Genomic DNA, 24,483 nt, shown 5'->3' on the forward strand with positions numbered 1-24,483 from the left:
TCAGACTAGATGTACGCGGCCTCTGTCAGTAACACCTCCAGAGAATCCATGCAGCGCAAAGTGTGCCTGATGTGACGATTCACAAGTCTTCAGTCACAGATAAACCTGCACGTGTGTGAAGAGGTTGAAAACTATGATGGGAGCGGTTCTTTAACACACGTTTTGTTGTGCCTTTCATATACCAACCTGGCCTGCTTTGCTAAAACGATGGCCAGCCAGAATCATATGGAAAGCAAACTTCCGCACCATAGGGCTCTTCATGTTGATGAAGCAATGAGCTGCCTGCTCCAGAAGCAGTGCACTCCGGAGATCCGAGTCCTGTGGTCAAGGAAATAGTCAAATTATTTACCAGAATTGAACGGCATCGGATTTTCGGTCTGAAGACCCATATTTCCTAAGTAAAAATAGCATTCAACAATGTTACTGCTAGAAAGGAAACGTCAGAAATGTGAGGAAAAACCTGGCAAAGTAAGCAGAACTAAACTCCTCTTATGAAGATCTTAGTAATAAGAGTTTTTCCTTAACAGATGAGGCCAGCCCACACGTCTCAGCATCTGCTACGGCCAGTTATTAGATCACAGATTTAACGCTGACTGCTTATATGGCAGAGGTCGGTGGTGCTCTGCTGAGTGATGGTCACCTCAGCTTCATTAGCAAGAGTTCGATGAGTACAATTAATGCGTTTCTCCAAGCTCAATATGCCGAGGAGCTTCTCATCTGTTTCCCTCACTAGATCATTGAGAAGCGGTAAAAATTGTTAGTTAGCACGCAACTGCCAGAAAGCAAATCGCATACTTGTGGTCACATGACCGGCTGTCCATACTGGAGATACAGGTGAATCCTGACAGTTTGCACATGGCACAGTGACAATTTAGCAATCTGCAGTCACAAAGTGACTGCAGAAATTTAAGCTAAGCTTGGAAAACCCCTCTAATGTTTGTACTCCATCTTTACTGCTGGAATGAAGCAGATATCTGGGGGGGGAAAAAGGACCAGTCAATCAGCAGTCCATCAAGTCCGGCTACAGTCGCTAATCCGTGTACTACCCAGATGGCACAAGAACTCACAGTTGAATGGATATATTCACAAATTGGTGAGAATCATGGGTCATAGTGTGAGATCCGTAAGACTCCGAGTAGGTCAGATTCTGACTCATGTTTATGGATCACATCCAGCCATTAAAAATGAACGGAGATCCATGAAAGACAGATGAAAATTGTAAACCTAAATGCTTCAAATTTACTTATGTGTCTCGCTTAACTGTTTCTTAGTGATAAATTTGAATAAAAATAATTTGACCTTCCAGGGGTCTTTTTATTGGCTTGAAAGTACACCTCATGCAACGTAAAGTCACACTGCTCTATAATAAATGGAGATACGGTAAGAGCCCCGCACTTCCATGTCGTGACATTACAAGCAAGACCACTACAATACTGGGAGAGGACTGACAACACATCAATATGAGTGCCACTCAAGGGAAAGTAGCTCATGTGCTCCACTTTACACACAGCTACAATAAATCCTGGACAGTCAGTGCTGATATCTAGAAGAAATCCAGGTACTTTTTACAGTTCTTGCTACCTTGTTTTAGTTAGATACTCCAGCCTCTGTGTCCCTTAGTGACACGAACAAGAAACAATATTCAGCAGAACTACAGACGACTTTATGTACTCACCTCACTTGTAAGACGGATCAGAAGGCTGGCAGATTCTGAATATTTACCCTGACTTTTCAATATTTCAGCACTCAGTAAAACGCACCTTTCTGCCAGAATCATATTCCTAGAGTAAAAGGAAATACGAAATTGAAGAACCCGCTGCTGTAGAAATTAGCGCTTTCAGCCAAATTTGTTTCACAACAGCACTACATAAATAAAAGGGGCTTTCTTGGCTCTAAACAAGTTTCTGCAGTTACCTTATGTGACTACACATTACACACTGTCAGCATTTTCCTTTCACTGCGCTATTAAGTGAATGAGAATCTAGTCGGTAAGTGGCGGCGACTGTTAATCATTGCATTCATGTGACTGCCCACATGTGCTGAGAACACAGGGCAATCGTGACAGTGTGCGCTGTGCATGCCATCATAATGTAATAATCTGTACGCCAACGGAGCGACAGCAGAAGCTTTTCTACAGTCCATAAAACCCCTTTACATCCATGTGTCCATAGCACTGAATATTCTAATAGCTGAAAAACACAAGGCATTCAAGAGCATATTAAAAGAGTTTTGCAAGATTTTGGCAAAATAGTACAAAATGGGGCGTGGCCTTGACTGCTAATGGCATAGGACGTGCAGTCTGAGAGCTCCCGTTGCTCATCTTCAAAATCTACAAACATCTACCTATAAAGGAGTTTCCCGGACCCATCCGAACCAAGGATTCATTAAGCATTCCTTTCAGACCAACATTAGGCCCGTTTGGGCCATATTGTTCAGGAAATCTGAGTGTTCAAGAGTTCTCTAGGCCGGACCACACCAGTGAGGCCTACTGCGGCCTACTAGGCCTGCCCCCTCTGTGCCCGGACGCAGCCAAAGAGAACCGGGATAAATCATCCCCAGTAAGCATCTGGACATACATGATGGACCTTATCTCTTTATTTTATACAATCTGGGACTGATTCTGTAAAAGGACCAGCCTCCAGAGTCTCACCCTCCAGCAGCACCCACCTCCCACTAGCACCGCGGCTTCCCCGGAGGATCCCGCGGCAGAGAGAAGAAACATCCCAGCAGATCCCCAGAGACGCAAATCATCTACACAGTAACCCGTGGTAAGGACCGCTGCAATAAAAAAGCCTAAAAAAGCAGGCGCATTAGTGCTCATAAAAAATAAGACCCGCGCGCAGTAGCCCCAGACCCCAGCTGACAACCCCGAGCGGTCGGGGACAATAGCGGAGAACCGGGGTCTAAACACCAGCCGCCCGCAATCACCACCGGCCACAGAGGACCCCAGCCTCCCTGCCAACACGGAAAACAAATCCACCCGAGGCTAGCACAGCTCACACGGAGCTTGAAACAGAGCCACAGCAGTAGTGGAATCTGCGGCCGTGCAACACACTAGAGATACACGCGCGGCACGCAGGCGCACTAACCTCAGGACCAGGCTGACACCCCCGAGAGCCCAAAGGCAATAGCGACACACCGGGGCGAAAACCTAAATCAAACCCTCCAGCAACTACCGCTGACATCACCGGGTCCCGAGGCCCCTGCCAACCCCAAAAGCCTTACCTCCGTGGCCTGCATTATCCGCACAAAGTCATAGAAAACCACAGTGACAGAGCGGATAGACTTGCTCACACAGCACGCAGGCGCACAAGCATCGGCCCCGGCTGACAACCCCGAGCACAGCGGCAAACCGGGGGTCTAGTAATCTACCACCCGCAGCCACTACAGGGCTCAGAAGGTCCCGGTCTCCCTGCCAACCCATAGAGGAGGGCCCTGACTCACCAAGCCTGCACAGAAACAGAAAAGAAGCCGCGGCTGCTGCTGAACCAGCCACAGTGTGGGGGCGGCTGGGTTTGCCTGTGTGGTGCGCAGGCGCGCGCCTCCTCAATTACATCATCGCTGACAGTGAGAATCTGCTGCAGCGACACCGAACTGGGCGCTCCTCCACCGCGCAGGCGCGCTCAGACCCTCCTCCCAAATAGGCTGACTACATCGAGTGCGCCGGACAACAGCGGCACAGCAAACCCTAAATAAAGTTGTTAAAAAAAAAAAAGGAAAGAATAAACCACAGTGACAAACAGCACTTACACTACATAAACAGCGCTGACAGCAGGAGAGTCTGATGCAGCAACATAGTAACTGAGCACATCACCACCACATTGACGTGCAAAGACCTGTTTTCCAATCAGGCTGACAACGCCAAGCAGCGCCAGGCAACAGCGGTGCCACAAAGTCAAATAAAGTTCTCACAACCACTAATATAGTTATTATGCAGGGGTATTAAAACAACCATTGGCACAACCAGATCTCTCCTATGAGTATTTAATACCAGGAAAAAACCCTTTTAACGTCCAGGGGACAACCAAACAATACAGGGATAAACAATACGTAGACTCGCACCTCCATTACGTACTCAGAGGGTCCCGATCTCCCCGCCAACGCATGGATAAAAACCACAACTGATTATTAATACGGCGGATTAGCAACAGAGTTCACCCTTACTGTGCAGCGCACTCGGATCATCCCCCCTCCTCCTTTGCAAGCTGACAGCCTCGGGCTGCACAAAGTAAAAGAGGCAACAGCAGGATCAGTTCAGCACCAACCACAGATACAAGAAGGGTTGGAAGGCCCTAGTGGGGAAAAAAAAAAAACAAAAACCGCCATCACCTCTTCCAGGTCTCACCTCCCGTCAACTACTACCACAGTACGGGCAAAATAGTAAATAAGCTACGTTTCCACAAGCTGACAAAGGCACGCTAAATAAACCTTACTACGTCCTGGTTCTCACACACCAACACTGCTAAAACAGAACTGCCTATTCCATCTACATTCAGACAACAAAGGTCAAATAGACCACTTGGATATCCGACCCCCGTCTTCACTACCTTCCTAAGGTCTAGAAAACATCTTGTTTTATCGGTAACCCCAAGCAGTGAGTTAAAACGACAAAATGAGCCAAAACAAACAAAACATCTACCGCCACCTCTTCTATACCAATCAGGTCCGACAAAGACAAAGGGTATAAATCTCACCCTTCTACTGATCTAACCAACACGACCAGCCCTACTAGATCCAGAACCCCTCAAAACAAACACCAACATGGACACATCAGTCTCCGCGAAAAGGGGAAAACCAGGGGCCTGGAGCGAACAATTTTCATCTTTAAATGATCCCATAAATAACTCTGAAAATGATAATGACTCATGGTCATCACCAAACTTAAGCCCAGAAAAATCTAGGCTAAAATTGGACACATCGGACAAAATAGACCACGACAACATCGAGGCCTACATGGCCTCTCTGGCAGATAAAATAAACAGCAACCTCAAAATCACCCTGAAGTCAACCCTGGAATCCCAGATGGAGATCTTTAAATATACTTTCGAGACTTTCAATCAAAAATTAGAGAGTCACGAGGCCAGGATGGTAACCATGGAAAAGAAAACAGAAGAAAATCATGATGAAAACCAGCAAATCAAAGCTGAACTCACCCAGCTAAAAAACAAATTAGCAGACCTGGAAAACAGAAGTAGGCGGAACATAAAAATCAGGGGGATACCTGAATCTGTCACCCTTGGTAACCTAGAAGAATATGTTAAAAAGGTCTTCAAAAAAATTGACCCAACCTTGTCAGCTCATGACATGACCATTGACCGCATACATAGGCTGCCAAAGCCCACTCAACTACCAAAAGACCTCCCAAGAGATACTATCCTTAGTATCCATTTCTTCCATATCAAAGAACGAATTCAAATCATAATTAGAGACAAGGGTGGGTTCCCTGATCCATACTCACACCTCAAACTATATGCGGATCTCTCTAAGGCCACGATTGAGGGTAGAAAATCCTTCAGAGACATCACCACCCCACTCAGAGATAACATCCCATACAAATGGGGATTCCCGTTAAAGCTACTGGTCCATATCAACGGCAAGACCATAGCCCTGCTATCCATAGAAGATGGCAGGAAATTCCTCAAAGACCTGAACATCAAACCCAGGAACAAACCAACCTCCTTTCCGGATGCTAAAGAGGCAACTTGATTCATAGTCTTGCTTGGAACTCTTCGTTGAAAAAGTCTAACATTGTGTCAAGGTGTTGTGTGTGACAACCTAATTTGCATTGCATTTCAGGACCTAGTTTCCTAAACTTTTCTCAGTTTTGGCCTGTGAAACAAAACAGGACTTACCATATATCAGTTTTCACATCTAGTTTATTTCCTATAGACTTTAGGTTCGTTACTTCACCCGTTGGGCCCGAGATGTCTACAACCAATATCATAGAAGATGACATCGGGGACACTCTTCCACAAACTTTTCCCCCTAAAGGTTAAGTAGTGACCGCCGGTGCGGCCTACTTCAGGTGGCCCTTAGAATTTTCACTAAGTTTGCTATTGTATTATTTTGTGTTTCTTCTGTTCTATTGTTCTAACAGGTATCTACCAATACACACACCGGTACAAATCTAAGGTTTCACTTAATATAAGCTATAACAAATCTGGTAACCACAGTAACTTTTGGTCCAAGCTATCACAAAACAGTGCTCCTCAGACATGAGGATCATCCTGTCCACATACAACGTTAGAGGACTCAACAGCCCTAGAAAACGGTATGTAATCCGTCATGAGGCAAACAAGTTGGGCTCTGACGTTGTGTGTCTACAGGAGACGAAATTCAAACAGGACTCGCACCCAAGCTTCTCACATAAAAGTTTTCCACATACCTTTGAGGCCTCAGGCCCCAAGAAAAAAGCTGGAGTACTTACTCTAGTTAAAAATACAATTAATTTCAAACTTATCGAGGAAATTAAGGACGAAAAAGGACATTTCCATATTTTGATATGCTCTCTGAACGACTCAATTTACACCATTGTGAATGTATATGTGCCCAACCAAGGACAAATAAAATTCCTGAACAAATTACTCAAAAAAAAATCAGTAAGGGGCGTGGCCTGGACCTCATGTAGGGAGGACGTGGAGTGAGAGAGCTCCTGCCCGGATCCGACAATAAATCCTGATTACCGGCACTGCTGACGAGTCCCACTGACCTGGAGGGCTGCAATATCTCCCTGGGCGTTTAGACAGCGGAGGATCCTTGGGCCATGTCGAACCGCAGCAGTAAAAAAGATAAGGAGACGCCGGGGCGCGCCTCTGCTGCATCCAGGATGGCACCAGCAAACAACAAGTCGGCTGGTAGTGGAGCGATGGGAGCTGCTGGCAGGCTGGAACGATATGCAAGGGTGCCTCCTGCTGCTGCTCGATCGCCCAGTGCACAGACTGAGGCAGACGCTGGATGCAGCGTGGAGCTGGAGGATCATCTCTCCAGGGAGGGAACAGTGAGTAAACTGGGCCCCCCTTCAGCCCAACACGTGCAGACACAGGGGCCTGTGCTGGAGGAGGAAGGAGTGGGGGATGGGGAGCAGCCGGAGTCTGTGACTGCTGAGCCCACACTGGGAGAAATCCTCGCAGCAATTAACTCCTGCAATACCACACTGGCCACTCTAAGTAATCAAATGGAGATTGTCACCAAGGACATGGCCTGTATTAAACAAGAGCTGCGAGGGGTGACTGCCAGGGTGGGGGAACTGGAGGAGCGTGTTGGTGCGACGGAGGATAAATTGCCACCAATAACACGGGAGCTGGGAAAAGCCACGCAAAATATTACAATACTGCTGAACAAGGTGGATGATTTAGAGAACCGCTCCCGTAGAAGTAATCTGCGACTGGTGGGGGTTCCGGAGAGGACGGAGGGGACTGACTCACTTGGCTTTTTTGAAAAATGGCTAATGGACACCTTTGGTAAAGATGTTTTGTCCCCATTCTTTACTATTGAGAGAGCACACAGGGTCCCTACGCGTGCCCCCCCGCCGGGAGCACCCCCGCGTCCCATCTTGCTTAAGCTCCTACACTTTAAAGATAGAGATGCTATCCTGCGCAGATCCAGAGACATTAAGGAACTTGCTATTAATGGGAGGAAAGTCTCCATTTTCCCTGATTTTTCCCTGGAGGTGCAGCGTAAAAGGGCGCAATTTATTGAGATTAAAAAACGCCTACGTGACTTACAGGTGACATATTCCATGATGTACCCTGCTAGACTGCGGATTGATGTGAATGGAGAAACGCACTTTTTTGATACGGCGGGAATGGCGCTGTCCTGGCTGGATATTAATGAGAGGTCCATGAGGAGGAAGAATACTTGAAGTTCTCCCTTTTTTCGCCACCAGGTGTTGTTACTCCTTTTTGTCTAGGACGCTATGCTGGTATAATTACTACTGTTCATTCCATTTCGGATTCAGGGCGGGAGCTGACCGGATTGCTGTGGACACTCGTTACAGTGACAAGCTGTGGACCCTTCTCCCTGCATGGACTCTGGGCGAGTTTTCTAGCCCTGATTCTCTCTATTTGAGAGAAATGTGCAAGTTACACTTGTGTTTGGGGGTAGGGGCGCTGTGCACTGGTGTGCAGTGCTCCCTCTCCCTCCTTTGTTTTTTTCGTTTGTTGTTGTATTCCCTAATTGTTCTGTGGGATGTGATGTGCGTCAGCCGTGTCGCCCAATTCATTGTACTGAGGGATGGTGGAGATTGCCTCTCTCCCTCGGGAGTGGAGTATGTTCCGATTTCTCATTTTTTAGTCTGCTCTTATGGCGATATCACTTAATATTGTAGCGTGGAATGTTAGGGGGCTCGGGGATGCAAATAAGAGATGTGCTATATTTACTAATATGCAGAAATTTCTCCCGGCTATCCTGTGTATGTCTGAGACCCACATGGTGAAAGATAATATTCATTGGCTAAGAAAGGGATGGGTTTCACATGAATATCATTCCACGTACTCGACCCATGCGCGGGGTGTCAGTGTGCTGGTGCACAGGTCCATCCCCTTCTCATGTACTAAATCAGTGGTTGACCCTGGGGGCAGATTTGTATGTTTGCTTTGCACGTTATACGGTATACAATTTATTTTGGTTGCCATATACATCCCCCCGCCCTATTCAGTCGAACCAGTAAAAAGAATCTTGTCTATTTTGGGTTCCTTTCCCCCTGCGCCGACTCTTCTAATAGGAGATTTTAATACATATTTGCATCCCTATTTGGATAAGTTGCATTCGGGAAACATATCAGAGGATGCAGCCTCAACCTCATTTGCTAGAACGTTAGTGGAGCTGGGTATGGTAGATCTTTGGCGTGTCCGAAACCCCACAGCCAGACAGTTTTCCTGCTACTCTAGCTCCCACCACGCTATGTCACGGATAGACCTGGCCATTGGGAATACACTCATGACCCCATATGTACGAGGGGTGGCCTACCTGCCTAGAAGTGTATCTGATCACTCGCCGCTACATGTCACACTTTCATGGGGACACCCCCTCACCCTATCTAGAAGCTTAATCCCTTCTGGATCCAGCTTATAGGGGGATCTTTGCATGATGCCATTCTAGAATATTTTCAACTTAATGAGTACTCTGCATCATCACACATAGTCTGGGATTCCATGAAAGCCTATGTCAGGGGCTTATATATTAGAGAAATATGCACAGGAAAAGCCAAAATAGACGCTACACCCAGAGTCTGATCCAGGAGGTGTCTGTTGCGGAGGCTGCGGTGATACTCAACCCGACAGAGGAAACTAAAAAAGCTTTGGAGAAGGCACAGGGGTCGCTCAGGGAAAACCTCATGTCGGCGGCAGCAAATAAACGTTATTTCCTCAAACAAAAATATTTTATAGAGGGGGAGGGAGTAGGACATTTATTGGCCACGGTCATTAGAGCACAGGACGGATCTTCATATATCAATAGGCTAAAAACGGACTCGGGTGGTCCTGTGACAGACAGTGCGGACATAGTGAGTGAGATAAGGAGGTATTATATGCGACTATACACATCAGATTGCAGTCTCACGGAGACTGAGATTGAGCAGTACCTGGATGCGCTCTCTCTCCCTGCATTGGCTGATAGCGATAGGGATTCATTGGATCGGGACATCCTGTTGGAGGAGTTGGAGGAGGCGCTTGGTCAGATGCAAAATGAAAAGGCTCCAGGAATGGATGGCCTGCCTGGCGAGTTTTACAAAACCTATGCACCCTTACTGCTACCTAAGCTACTTAAGGTATTTGAAGAGGCTGAAAGGCAGAGGGTCCTCCCGCCATCTATGAGGGAAGCTTTGATAGTTTTAATATTAAAGCCCGGAAAGGATCCAGAGGTTCCGGATTCATATCGCCCGATTTCCCTATTATCAACAGATGTTAAATTATTGGCCAAGGTACTCGCCAATAGGATGTCCCGAGTTATCTCATCTGTTATACAGAAGGATCAGACGGGATTTATCCCAGGCAGAGCCACATCTATGAACCTTAGGAAACTATACTTGGGGATTCAACATAGTTCTGGGGAGTTGGGGGGAAGAGCAATTTTGTCCTTAGACGCCGCTAAGGCGTTCGATAGTTTGGAGTGGGGTTTTTTGTGGGCGGTACTTCGGAAAATGGGCTTTGGACACAGATTTATAAATTGGGTGAGGCTGTTGTATGGCTCGCCGGTGGCGAAGGTTGGGGCTAATGGCAGGGTCTCTGAGTCTTTTCCTCTTGGGAGAGGTACTAGACAGGGGTGCCCGCTCTCGCCCTTGCTATTTGCTACTGCGGTGGAGCCATTGGCAGTTGCAATTCGGAAGTCCAGAGAAATAATGGGATTCAGATGTGGAACTGTGGAGTTGAGGATATCATTGTACGCGGATGATTTACTTCTATATTTAGATAAGGTACATTCCTCGATTTTGCCGGCAATGGAGGTCATTCGAGAATTTGGGCTGAGGTCTGGTCTTCGGATTAATTGGTCCAAATCAGCTTTAATGCCGATAGACCCTCTCCCGGCGGATTTCTCAGATTTGCAGATACCGGTCCCTGTAGTTCGGAGGTTTAGGTATCTGGGTATAATTGTTAGTCCTGCCCCGAAGGATTTTCGGGCTCTGAATCTGGAGCCCCTGTTGCAGCGATTTAGAGCAAAAGTACATACTTGGTGTCGCCTGCCGTTGTCGAATATTGGTAGATCTAACTTAATCAAAATGGTAATGATGCCACAATTATTATATTTGATACATAATTCTCCGGTGTGGATCTGTAGGGACTTTTTTGCAAAAATAAATACATTATTCCGGGAATTAATTTGGAAGAAAAAACAGGCTAGGATTCGCTTGGAGATACTGCAGCGAGGGAAGGAGGAGGGAGGATTGGCGGTGCCAAACCCATTCATATACTTTATAGCCTCCCAGATGCAACATCTTAAGGGTTGGGGTAGAGACGGGGCGTGTGACAATGGTGGTGATATTGTGAGGGAAGGATCGGTATGGAAATATCCAGGGTGCCGGTTGGAGGTGGGAAGACGGCAGATAAATGGGGCACGATACCCCACGTTGGCTATGATTTTCAAGGTGTGGGATAGGGGTAAGTCTCTTTTGAAGATAAATGGGCCTACGGAATTGTGGCCATTGTGGCGAAATCCGGATTTGCAAGAGATCAAAAAGCTGGTGGGGTTCGGAAGATGGGAAGATAAAGGGATTTATCTGGTGTCACAAATTTTGCAAAATAATACTCTTAAGAGTTTTGAACAATTGAGAACAGAATTTCACCTCCCGCACGTCTTCTTTTATCAGTACTTACAGCTAAGACATGCATTGGAAAAACAGAGAAGGACAAATCCGGTGATAGTGACACATAATCAAACACTACATATGCTACTTACATCTGAGTCTTCTAGGGGACTTATCTCTGAATTATATAAAAGATTATTACCTGCCCATCTGGAGACATATCCACTGACTGCTGCTAAGAATAAGTGGGAACGGGACGTTGGCCCCCTGACGGAGGACCAGTGGTCCGATATTCTAGAACAGGTCCCTAAAATGGCGGTTTCTGAGTGCCAGCGGCTTTCGCAAATATATCTCATTCACAGGGTATATAAAACACCCAGCTTATTATTTAAAATGGGACTTAGGCCCAATACACAATGTGTTAGGTGTGGGCAGGATGATGCCCACTTGATGCATGTTATGTGGGAGTGCGGGCACATTGGGGATTTCTGGAGGCAGACCCTGGGACTCATAGCCCAAGTATACCATATCACAATACGACCGTCACCTCGTCTATGTTTGTTGAATTTGTGGGAGGAGGGGGTTGACCCGGACTCTGCAGTGGCCCTGGGAATAGCACGCATCCTGTATCAGGCAAGAAAGATACTTGCATATCATTGGTTGGATCCTATGCCACCAACATTGTCAGAGCTTAAAAATAAACTAAATAATGTCATCAGATTGGAAAGGGGGGCTTATTTAAAAAGAAATGCATTAAGAAAGTTTTACAAAATTTGGCAGCCATGGATGGAGTCACCGGGTCTCCCCTCGGGCGCACTGGTACGGGATGCGATGTTGGACCAGTTGCTGTTGTGCTTGCGATGAGGGGATGCTTGGGGGGTGAAAATAAAGTCTAGTGCCCTTTGTGGCGAAGTAGATTTTGAGTGGCGCGGTGGGAGGGAGCTGGGGTGGATTGGACCTGATATCCGTGGGGGGCGAAATATGATGCGGAGTGGCGCGGCTGGCGGGGATGGTTTTCCCGCTGAAATGAGGCACTGATGTATAATTTTGATTTTTGTTTATTTGTGGAGCCATGTTGTTTATAGGCTCAATTTTATGCAAATATCTGTGTTTTGAGATTTCTTCTTTTTATTTATTCTTACACAGGAAGAGTTTTACCCTTTAAATAATATTTGCTCTCAATGTAAATTTTACTAGCTATATAAGATGTCATATTCTTTCTGTATTGATTCCTGAATGTTTAATAAAAAAGATCTGATTCAAAAAAAAAAAAAAATCAGTAAAGTAAAAAAGGGTTCATTGATCCTTGCGGGAGACTTTAATATGGTCCCCAACGGAAAGATGGACTCCTCAGCCCAAAATAGGCACAAAGCAAAATCACTCAACAACTGGCTGCATAGTAATGAGTTATTCGACCTACAGTGGGGCAAAAAAGTATTTAGTCAGTCAGCAATAGTGCAAGTTCCACCACTTAAAAAGATGAGAGGCGTCTGTAATTTACATCATAGGTAGACCTCAACTATGGGAGACAAACTGAGAAAAAAAAATCCAGAAAATCACATTGTCTGTTTTTTTTTCATTTTATTTGCATATTATGGTGGAAAATAAGTATTTGGTCAGAAACAAAATTTCATCTCAATACTTTGTGATATATCCTTTGTTGGCAATGACAGAGGTCAAACGTTTTCTATAAGTCTTCACAAGGTTGCCACACACTGTTGTTGGTATGTTGGCCCATTCCTCCATGCAGATCTCCTCTAGAGCAGTGATGTTTTTGGCTTTTCGCTTGGCAACACGGACTTTCAACTCCCTCCAAAGGTTTTCTATAGGGTTGAGATCTGGAGACTGGCTAGGCCACTCCAGGACCTTGAAATGCTTCTTACGAAGCCACTCCTTCGTTGCCCTGGCGGTGTGCTTTGGATCATTGTCATGTTGAAAGACCCAGCCACGTTTCATCTTCAATGCCCTTGCTGATGGAAGGAGGTTTGCACTCAAAATCTCACGATACATGGCCCCATTCATTCTTTCATGTACCCGGATCAGTCGTCCTGGCCCCTTTGCAGAGAAACAGCCCCAAAGCATGATGTTTCCACCACCATGCTTTACAGTAGGTATGGTGTTTGATGGATGCAACTCAGTATTCTTTTTCCTCCAAACACGACAAGTTGTGTTTCTACCAAACAGTTCCAGTTTGGTTTCATCAGACCATAGGACATTCTCCCAAAACTCCTCTGGATCATCCAAATGCTCTCTAGCAAACTTCAGACGGGCCCGGACATGTACAGGCTTAAGCAGTGGGACACGTCTGGCACTGCAGGATCTGAGTCCATGGTGGCGTAGTGTGTTACTTATGGTAGGCCTTGTTACATTGGTCCCAGCTCTCTGCAGTTCATTCACTAGGTCCCCCCGCGTGGTTCTGGGATTTTTGCTCACCGTTCTTGTGATCATTCTGACCCCACGGGGTGGGATTTTGCGTGGAGCACCAGATCGAGGGAGATTATCAGTGGTCTTGTATGTCTTCCATTTTCTAATTATTGCTCCCACAGTTGATTTCATCACTCCAAGCTGGTTGGCTATTGCAGATTCAGTCTTCCCAGCCTGGTGCAGGGCTACAATTTTGTTTCTGGTGTCCTTTGACAGCTCTTTGGTCTTCACCATAGTGGAGTTTGGAGTCAGACTGTTTGAGGGTGTGCACAGGTGTCTTTTTATACTGATAACAAGTTTAAACAGGTGCCATTACTACAGGTAATGAGTGGAGGAAAGAGGAGACTCTTAAAGAAGAAGTTACAGGTCTGTGAGAGCCAGAAATCTTGATTGCTTGTTTCTGACCAAATACTTATTTTCCACCATAATATGCAAATAAAATGAAAAAACAACAGACCATGTGATTTTCTGGATTTTTTTTCTCAGTTTGTCTCCCATAGTTGAGGTCTACCTATGATGTAAATTACAGACGCCTCTCATCTTTTTAAGTGGTGGAACTTGCACTATTGCTGACTGACTAAATACTTTTTTGCCCCACTGTATATAGGTGCATAAATACCACTTCTATTGAATATAGCCACTTCTCTGACCCCCACCATACTGCCTCAAGAATCGATTTGATCTTAACGGATATCTTTTCCCTCCCCAAATTCCATTCGGTCTCCACACTCCCAAAAACAATATCCGACCATGCCCCGGTAACTGCAGTGTTCACAGAAGGCCCAGACACCAATCGCCATTTCCTATGGAAATGTAATTCATCAATACTAAATATCCCACATATAAAATCAGAAATTGGTTCAGCATTATCAAATTACTTTGAGGAGAATGAAGTAGGTCTCAACAGTCCCTATACCTGCTGGATCGCCCATAAAGCGGTCCTAAGAGGAGTCCTGATCTCTTCAAAATTTAAAAAAGAAAATAGGGATAAAATAACAAATGTACAAAACCTAATAAAGGATAAAAGAAACACTCCTAACCAACAACCCCAACTCCAGCTCCAACATCCAGACAACAACTTTCCAAGCTCAGACAAGAGCTTAGAACATTAATTTTCTCGTTCTATGATTCCGCAATCAAAACCAGTCAATTTAAACAATACCAAAACCTGAATCGTCCCTCAAAGTACATGTCATGCAGACTCAAAAACATCAGACGTAGGCATAGAATAGACGCTATCACATCCACTAAAAACATCCTCCTATCCCACCCACAGGACATAGCTAATTCATTCGCAGAATTCTATAAAAACCTGTACAACATTAACCAGGACTCCCCACAATCCCACCCCAAACAATCCGATATCAATGCTTTTCTGGCATCAACAAACCTCCCAAAATTAGAAGAAAACCAAATAGACCTTTTGTCTGCTCCCTTCACAGTAAAAGAAGTTTTGGACACTATAAATCACCTTAAATCATTCAAAGCCCCAGGCCCAGATGGGTTCTCCAACGACTATTATAAATCCTTCGCTGACACATTAGCCCCGCATCTAACTAAAATCTTCAATACCGCTTCTAAATTCGGACACTTCCCCAAGGAAATTCTCGAAGCCACCCTTGTCCTGATTCCCAAACCAAATTCAGACCCAACATCAATGAGTAACTACAGGCCAATCTCTTTGATTAATACGGACATAAAAATCTACGCCAAAATCCTTGCAAACAGATTAAACTTACTCCTACCGAAACTTGTAAACAACGATCAAATAGGATTTGTCACTAATAGGCAATCAACAGATGGTACTAGAAGGCTGATTAACCTAATCAAACTAATCAACTCAAGGAAAACAAAAGCTACAATAATTTCGCTAGACGCGGAAAAAGCCTTCGATCGACTAAACTGGGATTATTTAAACGCCACCCTAGGAAAATTTGGCTTCTGCCAAGAATTCATCAGAAGTATTAATGCTCTATATGACAACCCCTCGGCCAGGATTTATGTGAATAACCACTTGTCACAACCCTTCCAGATAGCAAATGGCACAAGACAGGGATGCCCTCTATCCCCGCTTCTGTTCATCCTAGCCATAGAACCCCTAGCCCAACTTATTAGAGAAGACCCCGACATTCCAGGTATAAAAGCGGGCCATAAAGATTACAAAGTCAGCTTGTTCGCTGATGACATAATTTTAACCATATCAGACCCAACTAAGACCATAGTTAAAATCCAAAACTTATTGTCTACATTCTCAAAAGTGTCCTACTTCAAGATCAACGAACAAAAATCCAAAATTCTCCCCCTAAATCTGGATGACAATCAAATAGAAACCATTAAACATCTATCATCCTGGAGTTGGTCACTCGAACACATCACATATTTGTGACTAAAATTTTCAAACAATATCACATCCCTGATTACGCTTAACATGAAGGCCCTCATTAATACCATCTCTGATGACATGCTTACCTATGGGAAAAAAAGCTTATCATGGTGGGGCAAAATCACCACTTTCAAAGCATACATCCTTCCAAAAATATTATATCTCTTCAGATCACTACCCCTGCCTATCTCTACTTCACTTCTAACACATCTACAAATCAAAATCAACAATTTCATTTGGGGAGGCAAGAGACCCAGGGTCGCGGCAAACATTCTCTACAGCAATAGGAGTTTCGGCGGAGCTGGCCTGCCCAACATATCGGCGTATTATTCCTCCTTCTTAGTTAAGCAAAGCCTTTATTGGTGGCCGATCCCTAACCCTCCAGCATGGTATGAACTTGAATACACTCTGAATAACAACAATTCTCCATCTCGTCTCATATTGGAATCAATTCTGCTAAAGAGTGACCTTTCCCCATCTCACCCCATCTTCCGGGCCACACTGGACGCTTGGAAGTTACTTGCTAAAACAAAAAAAGGATCTAACAATAATAACCCACTTAGATCCCTTTCACTCCACATCATTACATCCCTTTTTGGACAAGAAGTAGCTCCGGTATGGGCAGACTACGGCATAAGAAAACTTGGAGACCTCTATGGAGAACACTCTAATACCTCCTTTAGCGAAATAAAGAAAAAATTTAAAATCCTCTCTTCCCTATTTTTCGAATATATAATTCTAAAAGATAGCATAAGAAAATTCAGAGAGATAAAATCGAAAATTTCAGATCCCGCCATCAATATGCTTAATAATATTAATCATAAAATTTTCTGGAGCATACCCTACATTTACATATGGATGAATAACAACAGCGAACTAGTCAAAACTAGTAACTTACTGAAATGGGAGCAAGAACTCCACTTAACTCCTAACATATCAAATTGGGAACACGCTTGTTCTATCTCCATGTCCGCCACTATATCAATGTCTCTACAAGAGACCCACCACAAGATCCTGTCTCATTGGTACTATACCCCAGCTAGACTATCTAAAATTAACCCAGAAAACTCCTCACTATGTTGGAGAGGTTGCGGTCACTATGGAAACATTCTACACATGTTCTGGTTTTGTCCTATAGTGAAACCCCTCTGGAAAAATATATCCCTCCTCATTAACTCTCTTCTCCCCAAACCTATCACACTCTCTCCTCAACTAGCCTTGTTGTCCCTCAACTCTCAAGAGATAGAACATTCAGCCATCCCATTAATCATCCATATACTCCTAGTCACAAAAAGCTCCATAGCCTTCCATTGGAAGAGACCAGATCCTCCAAAAATTCAGGACATTAAAGAGAGAATCGCACTCCACAAGTCCTTCCAGCTAAAAATGGCTACTGTTAACAACAAACTTGATAAATTCACAAGTAAATGGTTCAGATGGATCAACTTATTCCCTCTAAAATAAAGTTCTTCTCTGGACACCTAAACCAAGCTATTGTCTTATGTGGTTGCTAGATTTGCATACATATTGTTATTGTTAGTGTTTGAATCTATTAGATTACCATGAATACAATAGGACCACTTGGTCCTTCCCTTTGTTCCCATCCCCTCCCCAACCCTCCCTTCCCCTCTTCCAATCTCCCTATCCCTACCCCCACATCATTGTTAAAATCCTTCAATAAAATTTGGAAAAGAAAAAACCTACAAAAAGCAAAATAAACAAAAACCCTGCTATAACAAAAAAAAAAAAAAAAAAAAAAAATAGTACAAAATCAAGAAAAGCACGCACTACAACTTATACAGCCCCGATGGCTCCTACAACGCTGCGGGGGTCTTTGTAAACAGTCCAACAGTGATGGAATGCCGAATACAATCAGCATCCTAAAATATCATGCACCCTCTGCTACCATCACTGTGGAGGCCAGCGACTGGCTGAAGAAAAGTACATAGGTGAGAAGCACCGGAGAGAGACAGCAGACTGACAAGGAACGAGTCATGTACTGAATATTATTATTTAGCTCCCTGTTTTGCGGCCATTTTGAAAAAAAAAAATTAAAAAATGTTTGACTAATTATTCAATTAGATTGTCAAAACAATTCAGTGACTTGGACAATTCAGTGTCCAAACAAGGGCTATGAGTCATGGAATCGGTATAAAATGGACCAACTCCTAAAATATATAATAAATTAGTTCAGTGCAGGATGTGCTGTAAATGTTTTCATAATAATTTGGGAAAGTTATGAAATGTCCTATGAATGTCTGTTCTATTCCTGATTTAAAGATATTGGCTTTTAGTTGAGATGAATCTGTGCTGCACTTTATGCACAGTGGGTACAGAAGTATTGAGACCCCTTTAAATTTTTCACTCTTTCATTGCGGCCATTTGGTAAATTCAAAAAAGTTCATTTTTTTCTCATTAATGTACACTCTGCACCCCTTCTTGACTGAAAAAAAAAAAATGTAGAAATGTTTGCAAATTTATTAAGAAAGAAACTGAAATATCACATGGTCATAAGTATTTAGACCATTTGCTCAGACACTCATATTTAAGTCACATGCTGTCCATTTCCTTGTGATCCTCATTGAGATGGTTCTACTCCTTCATTGGCGTTCAGCTGTGTTTAATTAAATTGATAGGACTTGATTTGTAAAGGCGCACACCTGCCTATAGAACACCTCACAGCTCACAGTGCATGCCAGATTAAATGAGAATCATGAGGTCAAAGGAACTGGCCAAGGAGCTCAGACAGAATTGTGGCAAGGCACAGATCTGGCCAAGGTTACTAAAGAATTTCTGCAGTTTGGGACCACCAGAAGTCTTCCTAGACCTGGTCGTCCAGCTAAAATGAGCAATCGTGGGAGAAGGGCCTTGGTGAGAGGGGTAAAGAAGAACCCCAAGATCACTGTGGCCGAGCTCCACAGATGCACTGGTTAGATGGGAGAAAGTTCCACTAAGACAACTATCACTGCAGCCCTCCACCAGTCCGGCCTTTATGGCAGAGTGGCCCGACGGAAGCCTCTCCTCACAGCAAGACATATGAAAGCCCGCATAGAGTTTGCTAAAAAAAAAAACCAAAACAAAACAAAAAAAAAAAAAACACATGAAGGACTCCCGGACTATGAGAAATAAGATTCTCTGGTCTGATGAGACAAAAGATAGAACTTTTTGGTGATAATTCTAAGCAGTATGTATAGAGAAAACCAGGCACTGCTCATCACCTGCCCAATACAATCCCAACAGTGAAACATGGTGGTGGCAGCATCATGCTATGGGGGTGTTTTTCAGCTGCAGGGACAGGATGACTGGTTGCAATTGAAGGAGACATGAATGTGGCCAAGTACAGAGATATCCTGGATGAAAACCTCTTCCAGAGTGCTCTAGACCTCAGTCTTGGCCGAAGGTTCACCTTCCAACAAGACAATGACCCTAAGCACACAGCTAAAATAACAAAGAAGTGGCTTCAGAACTCTGTTACCATTCTTGACTGACCCAGCCAGAGCCCTAACCTAAACCCAATTAGGCATCTCTGGAGAGAACTGAAAATGGCTGTTCACCATCCAACCTGACGGAACTGGAGAGGATCTGCAAGGAAGAATGGCAAAGGATCCCCAAATCCAGGTGAAAAACGTGTTGCATCATTCCCAATAAGACTCATGGATGTACTAGCTCAAAAGGGTGCTTCTACTCAATACTGAGCAAAGGGTCTGAATACTTATGACCACGTGATATTTGTTTTTTTTTGTTTTTTTAAAATTTGCAAAAATTTCTGGTTTTTCAGTCAAGATGGGGTGCAGAGAGTACATTGAGAAAAACAATGAACTTTTTTGAATTTACCAAATGGCTGCAATGAAACAGTGAAAAATTTAAAGAGGTCTGATTACTTTCCGTACCCACTGTACATGTTCAGTAGTGAGGCAGGGCTGAGGAGTAAGGGACATTGAGAAGTTGGAGGTTCAGGTTACCAACTCCACAGCCCTGGTCCAAACAAAATACGACCAGAAAGTCAGTTTCTTACTTGCATATGTCCCTGTACGTCTGTATTGCAGTGTCCATGTAATGAGCTGGGTACGGCCTGGGAGCACCAGGTTGCAGAAAAGCAGCTACTGCAGCCATTTCCTTGAAAGTAAAAAAAAAAGTTAATAATTAAAGGAGGAATCTAATATGTTCAGACACTTCACGCAAGAGCTGGACAATTGCAAGTATGCACCATCTATATCTAGTGCAAACGCACATCAGAAAAATCCCCACATAAATATTTTCATAAAACAATTCTTTGGCTCTGTTCACATTAGGTTTTTACCCTATATTTAGCGTGTACCCCCATATCCACAAAAAACATGTTGCTAAGGCTCTATTTCTTAAAGAATCTGTGGGTAACTAATGCGTTCACCACATGCCTAACCGTGGCATCTCATCCATAGGTTATATTGGCATCTGTTAACCCCTAAGTGACAGAGCCAATTTGGTACTTAATGACCAAACCAATTTTCACAATTCTGACCACTGTCACTTTATGAGGCTACAGCTCTGGAACACTTCAACGGATCCCACCGATTCGGAGAATGTTTTTTCGTGATATATTGTACTTCATGTTATTGGTAAAATTTCTTCAATATGACTTGCATTTACTTATGAAAAAAACGGAAATTTGGCGAAAATTTTCTAATTTTCAAACTTTTGATTTTTATACCCTTAAATCATAGTGGTGTCACACAAAATTGTTAATAAATATTTCGCACATGTCAACTTTACATCAGCACAATTTTGGAAACAGTTTTTTTTTTGTTAGGACGTTATAAGGGTTAAAAGTTGACCAGCGATTTCTTACAACAAAATTAACAAAACCATTTTTACATTTGAAGCGAGTTTGGGGGGGGGGGGGGGGGGGTCAATATAACAGAAAATACCCAAAAGTGATACCATTCTAAAAACTGCACCCCTCAAGGTGCTCAAAACCACATTCAAGACGTTTATTAACCCTTCAGGTGCTTCACGAGAACTAACGCAATGTGGAAGGAAAAAAATGAACAATTTACTTTTTTCACAAAAAATTTTACTTTGGAACCATTTAATTTTCCACAGGGTATCAGGAGAAAATGGACCACAAAATTTTTGGTGCAATTTCTCCTGAGTATGCTGATACCCAATATGTGGGGGAAAGCCACTGTTTGAGTGCATAGCAGGGCTCAGAAATGAGGGAGCACTGTTTGACTTTTTGAACGCAAAATTGGCTGGAATCAATAGTGGCGCCATGTCGCGTTTGGAGACCCCCTGATGTACCTAAACAGTGGAACCCCCCCCCCCAATTCTAACGCCAATCATATCCCCAACTTTAGCCCCAGCCCCAAACCAATGGAAATACAGTTTATTTTATTATTTCTACCTAACTAAGGGGGTGATAAAGGGGGGTTTGATTTACTATTTTATTTTGATCACTGTGATAGGGTCTATCACAGTGATCAAAATTAACCAATAGGAAAAATTTCCTGTTGTTGCCGGGTGCCAGCCGGCAGATCTCAGCAGGCGCACTGCGCATGAGCCCTCCATGTTCATCCTGGAAGAAGACGCCGGCGGCCCTGGGAACTTCACGGAGGGGGGCAGTTGCAGGGACTCCGGAGGTACCGGGGAGAGGAGAGATAAATTAAATGGGAAAAATCAGTCTTTTTTTGTAGTCACCATTATTCCTTTAATAACGGCAACTGCAACACTGGGGTTGGTAAAAACCGACCCAATTCATGTTCTCTGGGAGAAATTTACGACCCCGGGGGGGCGCTAAACACTTATTTCTCAGCGCCGTTAAAAAGCTGTGCTGAGGCATAAGTACCCTTAATTGCCGCCGTTAAGAGGCGTACCGGCGGTCGCTAAGAGGTTAAAGGATACTCAATAACCGAGCACAACGTATGCACAAATCCGTAGGTCTGTGGGTGACCGTAGCAGAGAGGCATCCATACGGCCTGTATAAACAATTTGCCAGTGGCCAAAAATGTAGTGCGAGGCCTGTCAGTAAGGGCAGAGGATAATTCCTTAGTGCTTTTATAATGGGGGACTGACCCTGTGGACCTAGTCTCATCATCAGGACGAAGGAATTGTAGCACTCAAGAAAATCGAGCTGAGCCAGTGTGTAAGTGAGTAACCCAGGACCTTCCTTGTAATAACCCATTGATTAAGAATTGATGGCTTATGTCAAGGATGAGACATCAAGGTTTTTGTAGTGGAAAACCCTCTTAAGGTCACATTCACACGTTCAGTATTACCTCAGTATTTGTAAGCCAAAACCAGGAGTGGAACAGTCAGAGGAAAAGTATAATAGAAACACATTTGTGTTTTTTCACCCTCATGGTTTTGGCTTACAAATGCTGACGTGAAATCCTGACCAAATACTGCACGTGTGCACATAGCCTAATAATGAGAAATACTATTTATTTTTTTTATTTATTTGCAGACAAGTGCAGAATATACTCATGTGGAACAAACGTCTGTGGCTCAAAATAAGTTCCACTCATATGAAACAGGATGTTTTGGTGGTTATATATGTATTTCTGCAGGTTTTAGTCAGATAAATGGGACAGTAGCAAAAATGTATGTAACAAACCAACTATAGCACCATTAGACACAACGTGTGATCCGATGCCTACCAGCGACCCTGCAGCATAGAGCATGGCTTGGTCATTCAGGAAGTCCTTTTTTGCAGTATGATAGCAGCTGTACGCCAAGTCATAATGCTGTACCAAAAAACACAAGTCAGCCATTTTCCTAATCTGAAGCTCAGGAGCCTCCGGTGGATACCTAAAACAGAACACAAAACTCAAAGATTACTACATCAATATTAAAAGGACACGGTTAATAAATCTAAGGTTGTTTTTTGATGGGCCCATTGTGTCCTAATGAAGAAAAAACCAGGACTGGTTGTGTGAACAGAATTTGTTTTATGTCTCTTAGGGTGCCATCACACCAAACGATGCACCAGCGATCCCGACAACGATATGACCTTGTCAGGATCGCTGGTGCCTCGCTACATGATCGCTGGTGAGCTGCCAAACAGGTAGACTCATCAGCGATCAGAACCAGCGAGGACGCTGGTATCCAAGGTAAATATCGGGTAACTAAGCGCGCGTGTCACTTAGTTACCCGCTGTGTACCTTGGATACCAGCTCCCAGCACGAGCACGCAGGTATCCAAGGTAAACAGTGGGCAACCAAGCGACGCGCGCGCTTAGTTACCCGATATTCACCTTGGATACCAGCTCCCAGCGTCAGCTTACAGCGCTGGGAGCTCGCTGATCGTTGGTCTCTCGCTGCCACACGCAGCGATGCATGCTGGCCAGAGGGAGACCATCAATCAAAAAATGGCCCAGGACATTCCTGCACGATCAGCAATACCCGGCGGGGGGGCCGGTCGCTGATGCATGTCACACACAGCGATATCGCTGGAGAGATCGCTGTTGCGTCACAAAATCAGCGATCTCGCTCTGTGTGATGGGGCCTTTAGAAGGAGCTCTGGCAGAAAGGAGGAAGTGTGTGTATCAAAACCGAGATATTATCTCAGCTGAAGCACAGGCAGGTAGGTTGGGGGGACGGGACGAGACGCTGGATGTGGGAAGTGTCATTATCTAATATTCACAGCTGTAGCTGGTATACACTTTCATAAAACGATATCTCCAACAGCTTTCATCTCGCCCCGTGCCCTCTCCTCACTTCTGACCGAGGTGCCTGTGCTTCAGCAGAGAGGTTATTCAGCTTTAGAAGGAAAAAGGAGTAAAAAGGAGCAAGCCATAAAAAAAAGGAAACAGGGTTAAAAAACTGACGCTTTTTTAAAAACTCAGTTTTTAGGAAATTTTTTTTTTTTTAAAAATCCAGTTCTGATCATTTGAGAAAGATATATAAAATGAAGACACAGGCCTAGGTGATATGGATGGACTTTGCACTTGTCAAAATTCTAGTTTAAAATGGAAGCGTTCATGTCTAAAAAATGCTAATAGCCTGCAGATATGGTAACTTATAGGACAATAGCATTCTGAAGCCGTGCACCCTCCGCACTGGCTGTAACCAGTGCGTCATATCAGTAAGGGGTTAATGTGTGGTTTTCCTATTGTCTATATTGGTTACACTTTTAGGCTGTGTGCACACGCTGCGGATTTTGCTGCGGTTCCGCAGCGGTTTTGGCCGCTGCGGACCCGCAGCAGTTTCTGCTGCGGTGTACAGTACAATGATTCCCTATGGGAATCAAAAACCGCAGTGCAGACGGTGCGGAATTTTCCGCGCGGATTATCTGCGGTTTTCAATCCGCAGAAAGAATTGACATGTCAATTCTTTCTGCGGATTCTCCTGCGGTTTGCCATCTCCTCCATTGAGGAGATGAAAAACCGCAGGGCAAAACCGCAGAGCAATCCGCAGGTAAAACCGCAGGTCTTTTGACCTGCGGTTTCACCTGCGGATTG

The 24,483-nt window shown here is 44.2% G+C and overlaps 1 protein-coding gene across 2 annotated transcripts in view; it reads right to left on the bottom strand.

Annotated features, from left to right (window-relative positions):
- TRAPPC8 (trafficking protein particle complex subunit 8) overlaps nt 1-24,483 on the bottom strand; it is a 140,125-nt gene that overhangs the window by 48,633 nt on the left and 67,009 nt on the right. For both annotated transcript variants that reach the window (XM_073583714.1, XM_073583713.1), the window contains 4 exons: nt 22,682-22,832; nt 20,062-20,162; nt 1,676-1,781; nt 187-318 (listed from right to left, as the gene is read on the bottom strand). In XM_073583714.1, coding sequence (XP_073439815.1) covers nt 187-318; nt 1,676-1,781; nt 20,062-20,162; nt 22,682-22,832 — 490 coding nt within the window. The remainder of the gene's footprint in view (nt 1-186; nt 319-1,675; nt 1,782-20,061; nt 20,163-22,681; nt 22,833-24,483) is intronic.

The sequence above is a fragment of the Dendrobates tinctorius genome, unplaced genomic scaffold, assembly GCF_039654945.1.
Source record: "Dendrobates tinctorius isolate UK_male_01 unplaced genomic scaffold, ASM3965494v1 ptg000081l, whole genome shotgun sequence".
NCBI classification, from domain to species: domain Eukaryota; kingdom Metazoa; phylum Chordata; class Amphibia; order Anura; family Dendrobatidae; genus Dendrobates; species Dendrobates tinctorius.